General features: G+C 29.7%; 2 protein-coding genes across 3 annotated transcripts; one reads left to right on the top strand and one right to left on the bottom strand.

Moving 5' to 3' along the window:
- The first annotated feature begins 4,482 nt into the window (after positions 1–4,482).
- On the top strand, positions 4,483–10,655 carry LOC107005081 (probable alkaline/neutral invertase D). Of its 2 annotated transcripts, none has more exons than XM_015203572.2 (5): positions 4,483–4,628; positions 5,287–5,683; positions 5,939–6,370; positions 9,261–9,819; positions 10,164–10,655. In XM_015203572.2, the coding sequence occupies exons 1-5, from the start codon at positions 4,486–4,488 to the stop codon at positions 10,457–10,459; spliced, it is 1,827 nt and encodes a 608-aa protein (XP_015059058.2). In that variant the 5' UTR covers positions 4,483–4,485; the 3' UTR covers positions 10,460–10,655. The 2 variants fall into 2 exon arrangements, with proteins under 2 accessions (XP_015059058.2, XP_015059057.1); XM_015203571.2 differs by having other exon boundaries at positions 5,297–5,683.
- A 5,326-nt stretch (positions 10,656–15,981) lies between these two features.
- On the bottom strand, positions 15,982–17,079 carry LOC107003894 (floral homeotic protein AGAMOUS-like). The gene has a single exon (XM_027912731.1). It carries the CDS (start codon positions 17,077–17,079, stop codon positions 15,982–15,984), a length of 1,098 nt encoding a protein of 365 aa, XP_027768532.1.
- Positions 17,080–17,807: the final 728 nt, after the last annotated feature.

Genomic DNA, 17,807 nt, shown 5'->3' on the forward strand with positions numbered 1-17,807 from the left:
AAAATCATAGCTTAACTTTTTTGATTTATAGTATTTCAATCTCTCTATTTTCACAGGATAATTATAAGGTCAGCGTACATTCTATACTTTACAAACTACATTAGTAAGATTTCACAAGATATAATGTTGTTGTATGATTTATAGTATCTTTTAGTACGTAATTTTTAGATATATAAGTTTATTCTAGAAAATTTTTTTATCCGAACTTACTATCAAAATTAAAAAAGTTGACTCTACAAGGTTAAATTATGACATTTAAACTATGATAGAGAGAACTTATTAGAATGCTTATGAGGCTTAAGATATATCAGTGCAGGGCAGTGTGGATTCATGAGGGAGTTAAAAAAATTATGAGTTGTCATATATATTTTATATGAGGTGTCTAAAATGAACATTAACCTATTAGAAGTTTCTAAGTGAAACTTGTTGTTAACTTTACGGGGTCACCGATAGGTTTGACCATAATAATATTATGATATAATCAACACAACATATATGCTCCCTCAGTCCACTTTTATTATCATGTTGCGCTTTTCGAAAATCAATTTGACTAATTTTCAAAGTTAAATTAGATTATATTAATTCAATATTTAAAACAATAAAAATTAGATATTCAAAAACTATACAAAAAACATTATAAATCGTAGTTTTTACAAATCAATATAATGAAAAATCTATGATAAAATATTAGTAAAAATTCTTATAATTAAACTCTAAAAAAAATTATGACAATTAAAAATAATCGAAAATAGTACCATTTACGCATAGTAATATACTACTCCGTCTGTCCGAAGTTGTTTGTCATATTGCACTTATCAAAAGTCAATTTGACTAATTTTCAAAGGTAAATTAGATCACATTAATTCGATTTTTTAAGCAAAAGAAATAGACATTCTAAAACTATATGAAAAATACTATAAATTACATTTTTTTTGCATATTAATATGATGAAAAAATTTATCTTAAAATGTTAATCAAAGTTTTTATAGTTTAACTCTATAAATAGGAACCATGAAAAACAATATTGGACGGAGGAAGTACCGTCTACCATCAGTATCGGTGTATTCCTTTGATACTAAATGACCTTTAAGTAAGACTCAATCTTGACATCTTGTTAAAAATTCTTAAGAGTAAACTTTACCTTTTCTAAAAATAAATAAAAAATAATTAACTTTTCTCATTAAGTAGAAAATGAAATGACAGCCAAGACCAAATAAATCAAAATGTAAATTACAGAATTAATTATTAATTAATAATTTACTTTTCTCATTAAGTAGAAAATGAAATGACAGCCAAGACCCAAATAAATCAAAATGTAAATTACAGAATTAATTATTAATTAATAATTTATGTATATTCAAAAAAATTTAAAATGAATAGAAATTATTAAGTACAATCGAAAGATAAATAATAGTAAAAGAAAAAAAAATGAAAGATAAAAGAGTAAGAATGAAGACAAGTACGATAAGGACTTTCTAACAATTAAAGTGGCCAAAATTACGCCGTTCTTTCTACGTTGACTTCCCGCCAATTCCCTCGTACTTGGACTTGGAGGTCTTACCAACTATTCTAATTTCTACCTCACTTGGAAACTCTGGTGTGGTGATTAATACGAATGTAGATTTAGAGATTAGATTTTTTAGTTTAATTTTTATAATTTTGAGATTTATGTTGTTATTTTCTGTATTCAGGTTAGGAAGAAATATAAATAAAAAAAAATTAAACATATAGAAAATAATAATATGAGTCCATAGAATTCATTGTGTTTTCTTAAGAAATTTAATTCCATCAAGTATTCAAGGTTACAGATTAATTATTTCTACGGTAGAACAGATCAACTATTAGAGAAGTAGCAGTACCTCAAATTTCACTAATTTCAACGAATGCAAAAACAACAACGAGAGCACAGACAGACGCAGTCGGTCAACAATTTTGTTTTCCGTAAGAAAATGTATGCAGAGAGAAAAAATTTCAGCGTTGAAAAATTAAAAAAAGACTCTCTATTTATAGCCACTTGCAGCAAGGAACGCACCTGTTCGGACAATGGTGTGAACGCATCGATTCAAACATGTCTTTTTAGAATATTGTGTCTTTTGAAAAAAATAATGTCTTTTCGGAAGAAACAGATTCCTTCAAACGACTTTATCGTCACGCGTGAATTTCAAATAATTCAGTTATCCAAATTAATTTATATTTGACTTTTACAATGTAATAATTCATTTTTCAAAAATAAAATAAAATAAAAATGGTGCATGAAATTTTAATTGAGGAAAAATGAAATAAATGAAAGTTGCAATTTTATTATTAGTGATGTTGATCACAATGGATTGACCTACACTATGTCAAAGGTGTTCAAGCGGAAACCCTGTGTTAGAAAATTATACCATATATATAAATAAAATAATATTTTAAATAATTAAATTAAATATTTTAAACACTATTAAAATAATAAATATTTTTTACCCATTATATTTTAGCGCTCAACCAAAGCTGAGGCGGACAACATCTGTGTGAGTTCTATTTCAATAGCCACTTTTTAATTTTTACATTTTCAAAAGAGCTATTAATTTGTATATCTGCTATTTTTTCAATAATTTGAAACTAATATCATCTATTAAATAATCATATATTAAAGACCCACCACTTAAATGTTTTAAGGAATTTTTTGGTAACCATAATTTTTTAATCTTTTCATTTTTTCTTTAAGTAATTATTTAATCTTATGATAATCTAAAATCGTATTTGTTTTTGGTAAAGCTGTTAAAAGTGAAAAATGTTGTATATATGTATATTTTCTTAAATCTCATTTGGTACGTACTCTATATTTTTATGTCTCTGTAAAATCTTTAAGTATAAATGAAATTTTATTCTAAATTAATTTTTCTTTTCTCTTTATTCCTTTTAATTTCTATTAAATAAATATAAGTCCGAAACAAATATCATGCAGTTTGATTTTAAAATTTTTGCTATATTTTTTAATTAAAAATAATAATTATCTATGCATTGATATATAAAATTTTAAAGCACTCGCTCATTAATTTTTATTCTTTTTACCTATACAATTCTTGGACACACCACGTAAAATTTCTATACACTAATGATCACCATACAATTCGAATGAATCAGTTTTTTTTTTAAAAAGTATTCCTTATAATATCCATAAATTATGACTATATGTGTATGACTAACTTTTATTTGTGCAAAGTATAGGTGAATATTAAAGTAATAGTTTAATTTGAGGAGGATTTTAAATGAAATACCAACTAATTTCTTATTTATTCACTATGTTTACCAACTCTCTTTTTAAGTGTGAACTAGATCATGTATCTATCTCAATACTTATTTTCAAATTTAAGATGATTTTTTTTTCTCTAACTTCAATCACATGTTGTCCATATCCCTACTTAAATTGGACTCCTCATTTTCTTTAGTATTATTTTAAGTTAGAAATGGGTGGTTGAATGGTGTGAAGACTAAGTAATTTTTTTAGATTTCGTTCTTTAATACAATATCAACATAACAATTCATGTGTTAAAATTATTAAATATCATAATACATTTTATTTGGTTATAAAAATGAAGAAGAATAATTATCACATAAAATTTAGCATTATTAGTATTCACTTCATTTTAATTTATTTGTTTTATAGCCTATTTATCTAAGTTTTTGGGAGACTAATAGTTTTATTTTAAAAAAAGTGTGATGTTTGGCCAAGCTTTTAGACAAAGTAAATATTTTTGAGGAATAATATGAGTGGAAATAAGTAGGTTTGCTTTGAAAACATTTTTGAGAAAGAAATACACTTACAAGCACTTTTAAAAGTTTAAACAAACACTACCCACTAATTGTTAGTTAAAAGTATTTTCAAATTTATTGGTTAAACATAAAGTATCTATACAAAAAAAATTCAAACTATTTCTCACCAAAATTTATTTTAAAAAAAATACTTTTGAAAAATTATTTTTCAGAATAAAGTGATTTTGAAAGATTGATCAAACATGCTATTAGTTTACCGTCAATAAAATATACTTTTAAAACCTCGCAATTTTTAAACTAAAACTATATCAAAGTACATTTTAGTCTCATATGTTCTTAATCATGTCAGTCAAGTAGGATATTAAGTTTAAAAAGTTCCAAAATACATAAACTAACATTCCTTTTAAAGCAATTTCTTTTAAAAAAATAAATAAATTCATAAAGAGGTGGTCGTGTTTGGTTTATATTTTTTATTTTCACATCATTTATACATGTATAAATTATATAAAAATATATTTAAATTTAAAAAAACAAAATTATATATTAATTACAGTACTGTCTTGTTCTTATCCTGCAATATCTTAGCTGTGGCTTCTTCTTCTTACACAAAAGGTAAATAGGTTGTAAAATAGGGGTTCTGTGGGCCCCATTTAGAGTATTCCCAAATGTCAACTTTTATTAAAAATTAAAATAAAAATTCCACTCTATAAATTAACTTCATTCCACAACATGATCTTTTTTTCCCCTCTTCTTCCATTTTCTACTTACCCCCTTCTTCTCTCTCTATTTCTATTTTTATTTTTCCGGCTATCTCGCCGGCTTCCGAGTCCATTATTTCCGGCAGAATACTACCTTTTTTTCTCTCAGCTAAGGTCTATCTCTGGACTCTACTCTCTTTTATAAGTTTTCTATTTTCTTGGTATTTGTGCTTTTTGGATCTCAGCTTGCTTAACTATCTTTTGTTTCGCTCTTGTTCAAGTAATTGGATCTCAAATTCTTCGTAATTTTACAGTGGACTTTGCAATGCAGCTCGTTTTCTCAGCTTAAAATTTTAATTTATTATTGGTTATCTTTCAAGTTATGTTTATTTTCTGATCAATATCAAGTATGCTTTTTTAAAAAAGAGCGTTAATTTGTGGATAAGGTTATTTTGATTATGGTAACTAAATTGTTATTACTACACTGTTTATTTGGTTAATTATCTTTCCCTAAAGAGAAAATGGAGAATATTGCAAATAGTTATTAATTTTTTTTTCTGATTTTTTCGGTTGGGCCACACTATTTGCCTGATTTGGTTTCTTATAACTTCCATTTTTGAATAATATATATGTGATTGTTTATCCTGACCGTTGACAATGGCTTGTATACATATTAATTCCCATATGTTTGATATTCTTGTTTTATATAATTGCCCGTTTTTGTCAATTAGCTATGTCATTTTCTTCTACAAATAGATGAGCAAAGTTTTTGTTGTTATATGAGTGTATATAGCTTGTTTAATTGTCTAAACGGGCAATTGTTGTATTTGAGTGAGTTGAAGGTTTTAAGAGCAAGGATGGAAGGTAGTGGATTGAAAAATGTTAGCTCTCACTGCTCCATTTCGGAGATGGATGACTTTGATCTCTCGAAACTTCTTGATAAGCCAAGGATTAACATAGAGAGGCAGAGATCTTTTGATGAGAGGTCGTTAAGTGAGTTATCCATAGGGTTATCTAGAGGTTTAGATAATTATGAGAATGCTTACTCGCCGGGAAGGTCTGGGTTGGACACCCCAGCTTCATCGGCACGAAACTCTTTTGAGCCACATCCAATGGTTGCTGAAGCCTGGGATGCTCTACGCCGTTCCATGGTTCACTTTCGAGGCCAACCAGTTGGTACAATTGCTGCAGTGGATCATGCTGCTGAGGAAGTCCTCAATTATGATCAGGTACTTGTTATATAAAATATACCAGTTTTGAAGTAGTTTCTCTTTCGGTATTAGTTATGTTGTAATTTCCATAATATTGGTTTTATATACAGGTCTTACTTTTGACAAAAAAAAATTGGAAATCAATTTATATTTGAGATACAGTAATGGGGAAGTTCAGATTTACGTTGAGCAATTTTGCTTGATCAGGATGTGTTATTTTCGATTTTAGTAGCATGTTTCAAGTATCTATGTAAGTTTTTGCTGGATGTGTAGGTCTTTGTTCGAGATTTTGTTCCTAGCGCTCTGGCCTTCCTGATGAATGGAGAGCCTGATATAGTTAAGAACTTCCTGTTGAAGACACTACAGCTTCAAGGGTGGGAGAAAAGAGTAGATAGATTCAAGCTGGGGGAAGGGGTTATGCCGGCTAGTTTCAAGGTTCTTCATGATCCTGTTCGTAAGACAGATACGATAATGGCGGATTTTGGTGAGAGTGCCATTGGAAGAGTAGCTCCAGTTGATTCTGGATTTTGGTGGATAATTCTTCTCCGTGCATACACAAAATCTACCGGAGATGTCAGTCTTGCTGAAACTCCTGAGTGCCAAAGGGGGATGAGGCTTATATTGAGCTTATGTTTGTCTGAAGGATTTGATACATTTCCTACTTTGCTCTGTGCTGATGGATGCTCAATGATCGATAGAAGGATGGTAAGTTGTCTTTTTGCCCTAACTTGCGTATATTATTGGTTGTTTTTGTGATTGTGATATAACACAACTTATTACCGTAACTGGATACTTAGCTAGCGTTGGTCATAGATTTCCAAATATTCTTGGCAAATATTATTTGAGTAAAAATTTGGGTGAAATTTCACCATTTATTCGGCCATAGGATTTGGTAAATATATTTCACCTTTTCAGAAAATATGATTTATACCTATAAGTTTTAAAAACTATCAAAACTAACTATAAGTTTGTATTACAAGTCAATTGGATGTGGTAATTTGGAGTGATTGTAACAAGCATCATTCCGTACATCGTGAAGTAGACAAAACACATGACATTGTTACCTTGAGCCAATTTTTCATCATTTTCATCAATAATCATATCATTATTTAATATTTACTAAATATTTCATCACTATTTTGGTGTTCACGTAAGAAATTATGTAATAGAACGCAAACAACAACTATAGAGGGTGTTTTTGTAAAATATAAAAGTTCGAGGTAAAATTTTCATTTTCAAAAGATTTCAAATAATGAGATTTGATCCAAATACTAGAAAAATTTAGGACCCGTTTGGCCATAGATTTTCCAAATAATATTTGGGGAAAAATTTGGCAAATAATGTTTGTCCATACAATTTGTCATTATTTGCCAAATTTTTTTGGCAAATATCCCAAATTCTCAAATACTAGTTTTTTCTAGTATTTGGGCCAAATCTCATTATTTGGGATCTTTTGAAAATTAAAATTTTACCCCAAACTTTTATCTTTTCCAAAACCACCCTCTATAGTAGTTGTTTGTGTTGTATTACATAATTTTTTTACGTGAACACCAAAATAGTGATGAAATATTTAGTGAATATTAAATAATGATATGATTGTTGATGAAAATGATGACAAATTAACTCAAGGTAATAAAATCATGTTTCTTCGTCTACTTCACGATGTATGGAATGATACTTGTTGCACTCGCTCCAAATTACCACATTGATCTAGTGTGATGGAAACTATTTGTTATTGTTGTAATGAACATCCAATTGACTTGTAATACAAACTTATAGTTAGTTTTAATAGTTTTTAAAATTTATGGGTATAAATCATATTTTTCTAAAAAAGTGAAATATATTTCCCAAATCCTATGGCCAAACACGTGTCACCCAAATTTTCACTCAAATAATATTTGCCAAGAATATTTGAAAATTTATGGCCAAACGCTAGCTTAGTATTTGGAAATTTGTCAAAAATATTTGCCAAATAATGACAAATTATATGGACAAACATTATTTGCCAAATTTTTTCCCAAATATTATTTGGAAAATTTATGGCCAAACGGCCCTAATTATCATTGTGTTAATACTTTCTTGTAAGAGAAGTTTTGGACTTGTATAAATGAAAGATCCTTTCTTCCCCTAGAACATAGTAGCATCCACACTGTAGTTATATAGAGAGTTTTGTTTAGGGGAAGATTTATTCATATTAGTCTTTATCATATGTAAGTCAATTGACCAAACCGTTATCATTAAGAATATTTATAGTTTTTCTTTGTCATCTGATTTATTGCTGTCAGTATCTGCAATTATTAGATTATTTCGATCCCAACATCAATTTCAATGCGTTTTAATAGTTTCTATGCTTGCACCATATTTAGGTTATGCATTCATAGCTTGATTTAGAACAGTGCAGTTGTTTGATCATGTAAACATAATTATATCATTTTAAAAGTTGTTTTAAGGATTTGGAACTCGTTTCATCATTTTTGACAATCTTGTCTCTACTAGCCACCATATGGACACGTTCTCTACTTTGCCCCTGCTTGCTATTTCTTTGTTGTAGGTTGGCAGCTTTCACTCTTTTGTTTTTAAGCTGCTTTTACTTCATTTGTCGTCTTTCCTGTGTTGTATGCTTCTGTATTTGTTATTTACCAAGTATGTAGAAATAAAGAAGGGCGGTGATGATGTTGAAGCAGTTTTATAGAAAGTTTATTGATGCTTCTTTATAGCATGTAACAATAGATTTTATATTCCTTGTGTTTTATGTTAAAGTGATACTTGTTTAATCTGTTTCTTTATTTAACTTTTATTGTCGCTAAAGTTGCAAATCTATGAGATAACTGGAGTATGCTGTTTATCTCTTTTACCTGATTGTGATTGGTATTGTGATGAAAATGCTACTAAAAAGTAAAAACCATGTCTTGTATATAATCTCATCTGATGACTTTCCATATCCTTTTCGTTTTCAACTTTGTGAGTTACCTTTTTTTTCCCTTTGTTTTTCTTGCTCCTTCTGTTCAGCCGCTAAGGACATACAACTTCTACTTTTCTTACTACGATCGGTATTTCCTATCTCACGTCTCTTCATACATGCTACCCAGTATTCAACAAAATGTTCAAGAAATAAAATTTTCTGCTAATTACCTTGTGCTTGTGCATCCATATTCTAATACTAGACGCGAAAGCCTAAAGTTCTGTATAACTTTAAGATCACCTTTTGGAGTTCTGTTATAATCATAGTTAGAAGTACTTTGAAGCACATAATAAGCATCATGTTTTGCTTCTTGATGATTAATTGATCTATGTATGACTTGGAATTTTATGTGAACTGAATTGCCTCACGACAATAGCCAGCCTCCAGTCAATGTTTTTATCCTGATGAAAATGATAGATGTGACTCCCATTATTAGAGAAGGCTAGTGGGGCGGGCCCGTCATCCACTAATATCCAAATCTTGAAACAGAAGATTTCTCTGCTCTAAAAAAAGGTTTGATGTGACTACCATAACAGAATTGCTTTGTAACTGCTTGTGCACAATAGATGGATGAAAGTCATGTCCTTGAAAAGATATTATTGAGTTGTTAAATTACGATGGTTGGTATTTCAGGGAATCTATGGTTATCCTATTGAGATCCAAGCACTCTTCTTTATGGCATTGCGAAGTGCTTTGGCAATGTTGAAGCACGATACAGAAGGGGGAGAATTCGTTGAGAGAATAGTGAAGCGTCTACATGCATTGAGTTATCACATGAGAAATTATTTTTGGCTTGATTTCCAACAGTTAAACGACATTTACCGCTATAAAACTGAAGAATATTCTCATACTGCAGTAAATAAGTTTAATGTTATCCCTGATTCAATCCCAGATTGGGTATTTGAATTTGTGCCTAAACGTGGTGGGTACTTTATTGGGAATGTTAGTCCTGCAAGGATGGACTTCAGATGGTTTGCTTTAGGTAACTGTATTGCTATATTGTCCTCCCTTGCCACTCCAGAACAAGCTTCCGCTATTATGGATCTCATAGAAGCACGCTGGGACGAGCTAGTAGCAGAAATGCCCTTAAAAATATCTTATCCTGCACTAGAAAATCATGATTGGCGACATATAACTGGTTGTGATCCCAAGAATACCAGGTGGAGCTACCATAATGGTGGATCTTGGCCAGGTTATTCCATCTTCCTTCAGCACTTCACTTGATTTGCTACTTTATTTCATAATAACTTACCTGATTTCGTAGTGTAACTTCTTTGTCCAGAAAGAGAAAGGAGTGTAGAGCATGACTTGGATTTATTAGTTAGTTTAGTTATGGGACTTCATATTGTGTTAAAAAAACTTAATAACTTTACTAGTAGAATGTGTGTTTCATAAATTATTTACTCTCCCACTTTCCGTAGAAGCATCTATATTGTTTCTGTGCACTGGCTAAAAGAAATAAGATGCATAGGCTATTGCTTCAAGTTTGATGTCATGCTCTCTAATGCAATGTCTAATGTGCATCTTAAATTGCAGTGCTTTTATGGTTGCTAACCGCTGCCTGCATTAAGACGGGACGACCACAAATTGCAAGACGAGCAATAGATCTTGCTGAGAGCCGCTTATCTAAGGACTCCTGGCCTGAATATTATGATGGTACAGTTGGAAGATATATTGGTAAACAAGCGAGAAAGTATCAGACATGGTCAATCGCTGGATATCTTGTAGCAAAAATGTTGCTGGAGGATCCTTCACATTTGGGAATGATTGCATTGGAAGAGGACAAGCAAATGAAACCTGTAATCAAACGATCAGCTTCTTGGACGTGCTGAGTTGAAGAAAGAGATTTAACTACAAACGAATAGAGAAAGCTCAAGGTGAGAGGAATCTTTTGTTGTTTTGTTACAAGAACACTATTTTTTGGCTCCTATTCCCATCCTTGTAATATTGCTCTTAATTTTTACCGTGTACTCTTGCAACGATTCCAATGTCTCGTTTATCAGTATAAAAGACATTGTTTGATGGTTCCTTTGTTTGAAAGTTAGAAATTTTTCTAACCAAATGGCTTTAGTTTCTGTTGAAGTCATAAGTTAAGTAAATGATATTAGTAGATCATTTGCATTATGCTGCAGCTGGATAAAGGTATGCTCAAAGATGTTAAGTGCAAAATAAACTGTTTATGCTTGCTGTTTAGAAATGTCTTCGGCATACTGTTTCTCCAGCAGCCTCATATGCTTAGTTGTCCTGTTAATAGAAACTAAGATATATCATTACATTTTAACCACCACTCTGTCATAACCACTATCCATTATTACTAACCACCTTTGTCGGTACAACCATTATTACTAGCAACTACCTCTGTTGTCACAACCATCAACCACCTCTCTGTGGTCAGATCCTTTAACCACCTGACAATCCTCATCACTGATGATTGTCAGTTGCTACAACACCTACCACATCCATCATTATAATTGAATCTGCATTTGTCATTACCACCAGCACAACCTCTGCCGTATGACTAATCACTTCCATTATCCTAACTATCACCAACACCATCATCAACCACCATACTTCTTTAGCCATTACTATCAACAACGCCAACTACTAACATCAACGGACTCCACTATCACAATCACCACCACTGGTAACCATCCCCATTGCGTCAATCACTACAGATAGTCTTACATCTACCATTACACCTATCACCACTACCATTACTGATATCAATCATTACGGTCACCAAGATTACAACTCATCTCCATCATCACGAGCAGATATAAATTTCTATTTTTTTAATTAAATTGTAATTTTATTTTATTAAATTTATATTTTCTCTCTATTTGAATTATATTTTTATATTTCTAAAAATGAATAAGCAATGTAAAACGATATTAATTATTTAGTAAATAATATCTTAAGATTACAATGTGAAACATTATATTTTCATTAATGTATTTTGATTAACTAACCAAAACATATTAACAATCGATAAACGAAGAACGACATACTAACTAATCATATATTATTATAAGTGGGAAGCTTCTAACCTCAAAGTTGAATTATCATTTTATCCTTATTTTACCTCTAAAATAAATTAATATTAATATCTATTTATTTAATTAAATATTAAGTAAAAGTTATATTTAAATTCATGCATCAAATAAGATCTTAAATGCATCATATATTCATGTACTAATTAAATGTAGATAATGAAGAGTCTAATAACCTTTCAACTTTAATTTGTAAGATAAGTGGGGGTAATGAAGAGTCTATCAAACACACTCACACCACATTATATATATTCCTTGTTTTATTCAAGTTTGCAATCATCTTGCATATTACAGTAGGTTAGTCTACATCCCTTGTAAAATTTTCAGTATCAGTTTGTAATTATAAGAATTCTTACTATTTTATTTATTTGTATTCTTTAAAATTTCATGCATATTCATTCATCTTCTTTTTGTTGAGAAATATGTAAATTATGATAGTTACAAGATGACTCCAATATGAAAATGCAAGTAAATATTTATTTTCACATCTCCATCGTTTTGAGTTTTTAAATATAACTTCGTAGTTGATTACTGTATTATTGTATTCATCCTTTCTTCTATTTTTAGGATATATATAGTAAAGCTAATCACATTTTGTATTTAGCATTAATTATTTTGAGGATAAACATGTTAAATCCCATAAAATAATAATTATGTCTTTTTCATTGTTTAATAATCATTTATCTTTTTAAACCAACATATTTGTACCTATTCCTTTTTATATGTAATGTCAAATGTTTAAAAAATTCATGTACTTAATTGTTATAGAGAGATACAAAATAAGTGCAAAAGTAAAAATAACATAAAAAATAATGTATAGTAAAAAAATGACTAAATGATACATTGAATAATATTATTTTAGAATATGTATATATATATATATGTATACATATATATATATGTATACATATATATATATGTATACATATATATATATGTATATATATATATATATATGTGTATATATACACTTTAATATATAGTTCAAAAATATAGTTTATCTTTATTCTTAACATATTCATGCCTTCTTTTCTGTTTGTCTTATTTATTAGGGAAAAGGGTCTGATATACCCCTCAACTTTGTCATTTAGAGCTGATATACCCCTTGTTATGAAAGTGGCTCATATATACCCCTACTTGTAAACAAATGGCTCACATATACCCTTTTCCTCTAACGGAAATGGAAAAAAAAATAATTTTCAATCTAAATTTTTATTTTTTTTCTAAAAAATATAATCCCATATGAGTAAATTTAATCCTGGTCAAATATATTTTTTATGACTTTTTTTTGTTTCAATGACTAATTTATAATTATTATTTTGATAATCAAATTTTTTTATGTTTCACTGATATTCTTGTAAAACTTATTGTAGATGACCAAGTTTTTTTTCGAATACGAAATTAAATTACAATACACACAAAAAATAGTTTAATTATTTTTTCTTTAAACTAAGGAATGAAAGAAAAAAAAAACAAAATAAGAATAAGAAACTCAATAAGTATAATAAAAGAAGTCAAAAAATAATTTATGTATGAAAATAATTAAAATATATCTTGAACTTTTATAGAAGAATCATATTTACCACTAAATAATTTATTTTAAAAAAATTATAAGTAATAAATATAAATTTAAAATTAATTATTTAACTTCCGTTAAATGAAGGGTATATGTGAGTCATTTTGTAACGGCAGGGGTATATGTGAGCCGTTTGTATAACGGTAAGGGCATATATGAGTCACTTTTATAACGAGGGGTGTATCAGCTCCAAATGACAAAGTTGAGGGGTATATCAGACCCTTTTCCCTATTTATTATTATTATATGATTATAGTTTTTTTATACATATGATATGTTTCGTCTAGAGTAAGTCATGTTTTGTCTAGAATAAGTCTACTTTTAACAAAATGTAATTCAATTAGTGTAACAATATTTTTGTCTATATATTTTAATGTGATGCCTTTTTTTATGGATGTCATGTCTTTATTTACTTCTTTTTTTTCGTTTGAAATTGTAATTTTTTCTATAAATTTGATGGTATACCGCCCAAACATTTTGTAATATTTTTCTTTATACGTATCTTTTTTATAAACAATTTCTTTTTTGATTATTAAAACTTATGTTTAGTAATTAAAATATATTAATTCCTCTGATAAAATAAAATGTTTATTTTTCATGAAATATTTAATATATCAAACCTTCAACATCTAACACAAGATTTTCATGTTATATTTTGTGCACAGTTATATTCTTATGTTAAACTTACATATGAAAGGACTTAGATTTGAACTTAGCTATATAAATTAAAATTTTCTAATATCAATTAGGGGACAAACGTGCGATGCACGTTCCGAGAACTAGTTACATTTAAATACTGATACATTACAATATGAAACATGAATTTGTTGATGAATTTTCTGCAGATTCAACAAACTCGCACCTCACCATTTTTTCGGGAGTTTATACAACATAAAACTTATCAATCTTCGACTGAGAAAGAACCATCTGATGTGTCCTCCATTGTTGTTCACGGATAATATGAGTGCTCTCCATCTCACGACAAATCCGATATTACATGCTCCTTCAACTTCTCAATGCCTACCTTCACCATTATTTGTGGATCCTGCGGTTCTTTTTATCTGTTTTTAGCCCAATCAATATCTTCAGAATCAAAAACACTTGATTTTGAATTTCAATATCTTCGGAATCAAAAACACTTGATTTTGAATTAATTGTGTAAAATCAAGATTAAAAGATGGTGCATCATCCATATGATTCAACATTCTTTAAGAAAAATAAATAACAATAAAGCATGAACAGATAGTTTGAAGAGATCAATAGATTACCTTTTCACTTTAAATTAGTTATGACAAGATAGAAACTTGATTTTGAATTTCAAAAGTAACGGAGAAACTAACTGATAAGAAAATAGGGAGAGATTTGTATAGTGAAATCAAAAAGTGATAAATTTTAGTTTTCGGAGTTGGTGAGTTATGTATCCGGCAGTTCAGTTTTAGGAGGAAAATAAGAAATTTTAAAAATTTTAGAAATGGTAGAGAATAAGGGGAATTATGAAAAAAAAAAGAAAGAGGCGGATATATAGGTAGTTTTCCCTGACAAATAAGGACTAAAACTAGTAATATCAAGCCCACCATTTCAAAACTACATCACCTATTGACTTAAATATATTTTATATGCATAATAGTGCATCAGTAGAGAGTAGCATGATACTATTACTAGGATCATTACATAGAGTACTGTATCCTGATTCCTAATTAAATTACATACTTACCCAATATGATTGCTTCAAACAAAAAGAAAGAGGTATTCATTTTTAAATGGAAAATAGAAGGGGAAAGTATAAAACAACAAAAAAGTGTGAGAGAGGAGTAAGATCAATTTCATCAAATCAGAAATGTGAGTTATATGAAGCAAAAGTTATTAGTAGCAAAGACAAGGAAATTGTTGTCTAACCACATTAAAGAAATGGAACATTAACAAACCAGTACAAAGTCAGTTGAAGTAATCCAATTACCAATTCCAGTTGCAGATATATATTTTGTTCCTCAAGAAATTTATAGACATTGCTGATGATAGCCGAAACTGGAGGCACTTTCCTATCAAGATTCAAGCATGTCAAGAGAAGAACGAAGGAGCTGGCAACTTTTGACGATGCATATATATCTTCCAAATTAAGATTAACTCCTTGATGTTTCTACAAGTTTCCATTTGTTGAGACATTGTAAGGAATGCATACATCAAATCTCTCTAATCCACCATGAGGAAGTAGAAGAGAGATATGTGATCCCCAATCGTACCGTCAGCTGAACAAGGAAAAAAATTTCACTTACAACTTCCACAGCCAAAGCTATGTCATACATAGTTACAATCCATTTTTTGGGTTATTTCAAAAGTATACTTTCTATTTTCCTAATGAACTTTATTTTTAAAAAAAAAGAAAAAATTGCTTCCTTTTGCACAATTCAAATTCCTCAAATTGAAAACACTTACAATGTATGTGTCCATTCCCACTTCAACTACTTGCACACCAACATGACATAATATTTCAAGTATTATGATGGTTTTTGAAGTTCCCTTCAATGAGTTTGAACTACAAATTAGCTTATTAATTTGCTCAAATTTTACTTCATATTCCTCTACTACTTTTGTCCTCCTTGTCTTTCATCAAAAAAGGTACAGGACGTTACATAAAAAACAGTTCCTAATTTGTTTACTCCGATCCAACAGCTTCAGAATTAAACAAAAGACAAACTGTAAAACTATATTGATGATCAAAAAAATAAAATCTACACAAATCCATATGACAGATCATAAGTAGAGTCATTGCATATGAAAGGGTACTGATCCATGGGTTGCATTAATGTCAAAGTTGAACCAATCTCATCATTATTCCCGATAGGCTGAATTGTTGAACTTGAACCAATATCCCCAGTAGAGTCGTCATTGTTTGTGAAAGGGTACTGCCCCATAGGAGGCTGCATTGTTGAACTTGAACCAATGACATGGGTAGAGCCATTGTACATGAAAGGGTACTGATACATAGGCTGCTGCATTGTCGAACTTGAACCAATTTCGTTATTCCTCATAGGCAGCATCATTGTCGAACTTGAATCAATAATCCCATAATTATCCCCCATAGGATGCAATATTGTTGAACTTGAACCAATTCCATTATTTGCCATATTATGCTGCATCATTGTCAAACTTGAACCAACTCCATACCAGTTTTCAGACTCATTCATCATAGAATAATTAGCAGTACAAAATTGATAATCCATCCCTGCTCCCATTGAATTCACAGTACTACTAATTGGAATATTTGATTGAAACAAGTTGTTGTTAGACAGAGTAGTAGTTTGGTTCATCAAGTTGTTATAATCCCATATTTGTTGTTGATGAGAAAGTGAGCAACTTCCATTCAACAATTCTGTTCTTCCTTTTGCATTCTCCATCCTTTTTGAGATAACACCAACAAGATTTTGCAATTCTTTTTGAGATAAATAGTCAAATCTTGAATCCCAAGTCGGATACTTTTCTACTTTGATCGCATCAGCCTTTTTCTTTTCATCATTCTCGAAATAGTCAAATCTTGAATCCGGATCCTTTTCTACTTTGATCTCATCTTCGCACAATGTTTTACCCCTTTTGGTTGGTCCTTCAAATGGTTGATTTTTGTAGAGATTTATGAGCTCATTTGAATCATTCGGCCACATTTCACAATTATTATTATTTCCTTCATCATATATGATCATGCATGCTTTGATATCGCAAAGTATAGAGAGTTGCGAAATTTTCTTGAGCAAGCCAGCCTTTCGTGTCACTAAAGTTTTCATCCTCTTCTTGTCATCTTTAATAAGTTCCACCTGTATTTTTGATCTTCCCATTCTGCCTACACTTAAAGAAAATTATGCTTTCATTCTTCTCCTAAGAGTCAGTCAACCAAGGTCCCTAACGGCTAGAAAAGAATAATCCTGAATTTCTTGTTACCAGAAAAACAAGACTTGAACAAGTATTAAAAACATTAAGAAATGTATTGGTGTTAATTAATCGACAAAAAAGAAGAAATTAATGTATTTACCAGATTGGTGATGAATAGAATTAAGCTTCAAAATCACGAGGAGTTAAAGCTGCAATATGTTTTCTGAGAATACTAATACATAATAGGATTTACTCAATTTATAGGAAACTATACTAATATCAATTAATAGAAACTATACTAATATCAATTTATAGGAAACATATACTAATAGGAATTACTCAATTTATAGGAAACATATACTAATAGGAATTACTCAATCTATAGGAATTATTGGTACGCGTCCATGCTCTTCTTATATAGGGATTACTCGTTTTATAAAAAAAACTATTTCATTTTGTGTATGTGGTACTTGGGCCCCTTTACTTGAACATCAAATTTTAAGTGACGTACTACTTGTTTCTAATAAAAACAGAGAAATTTAAGAATGTGTGTAAAATTGTCTAAAGTTTCTCAACCCTTATACAATTTTACAATGTGACTAAATCATAATTAATAAATACGTTATTAGAATAGCCTAAGTTTTCCAATTAATAATTCACACACACACACACACATATATATATGTATATATAT

This window comes from Solanum pennellii, chromosome 11 (assembly GCF_001406875.1).
Source record: "Solanum pennellii chromosome 11, SPENNV200".
Taxonomy (NCBI): Eukaryota; Viridiplantae; Streptophyta; class Magnoliopsida; order Solanales; family Solanaceae; genus Solanum; species Solanum pennellii.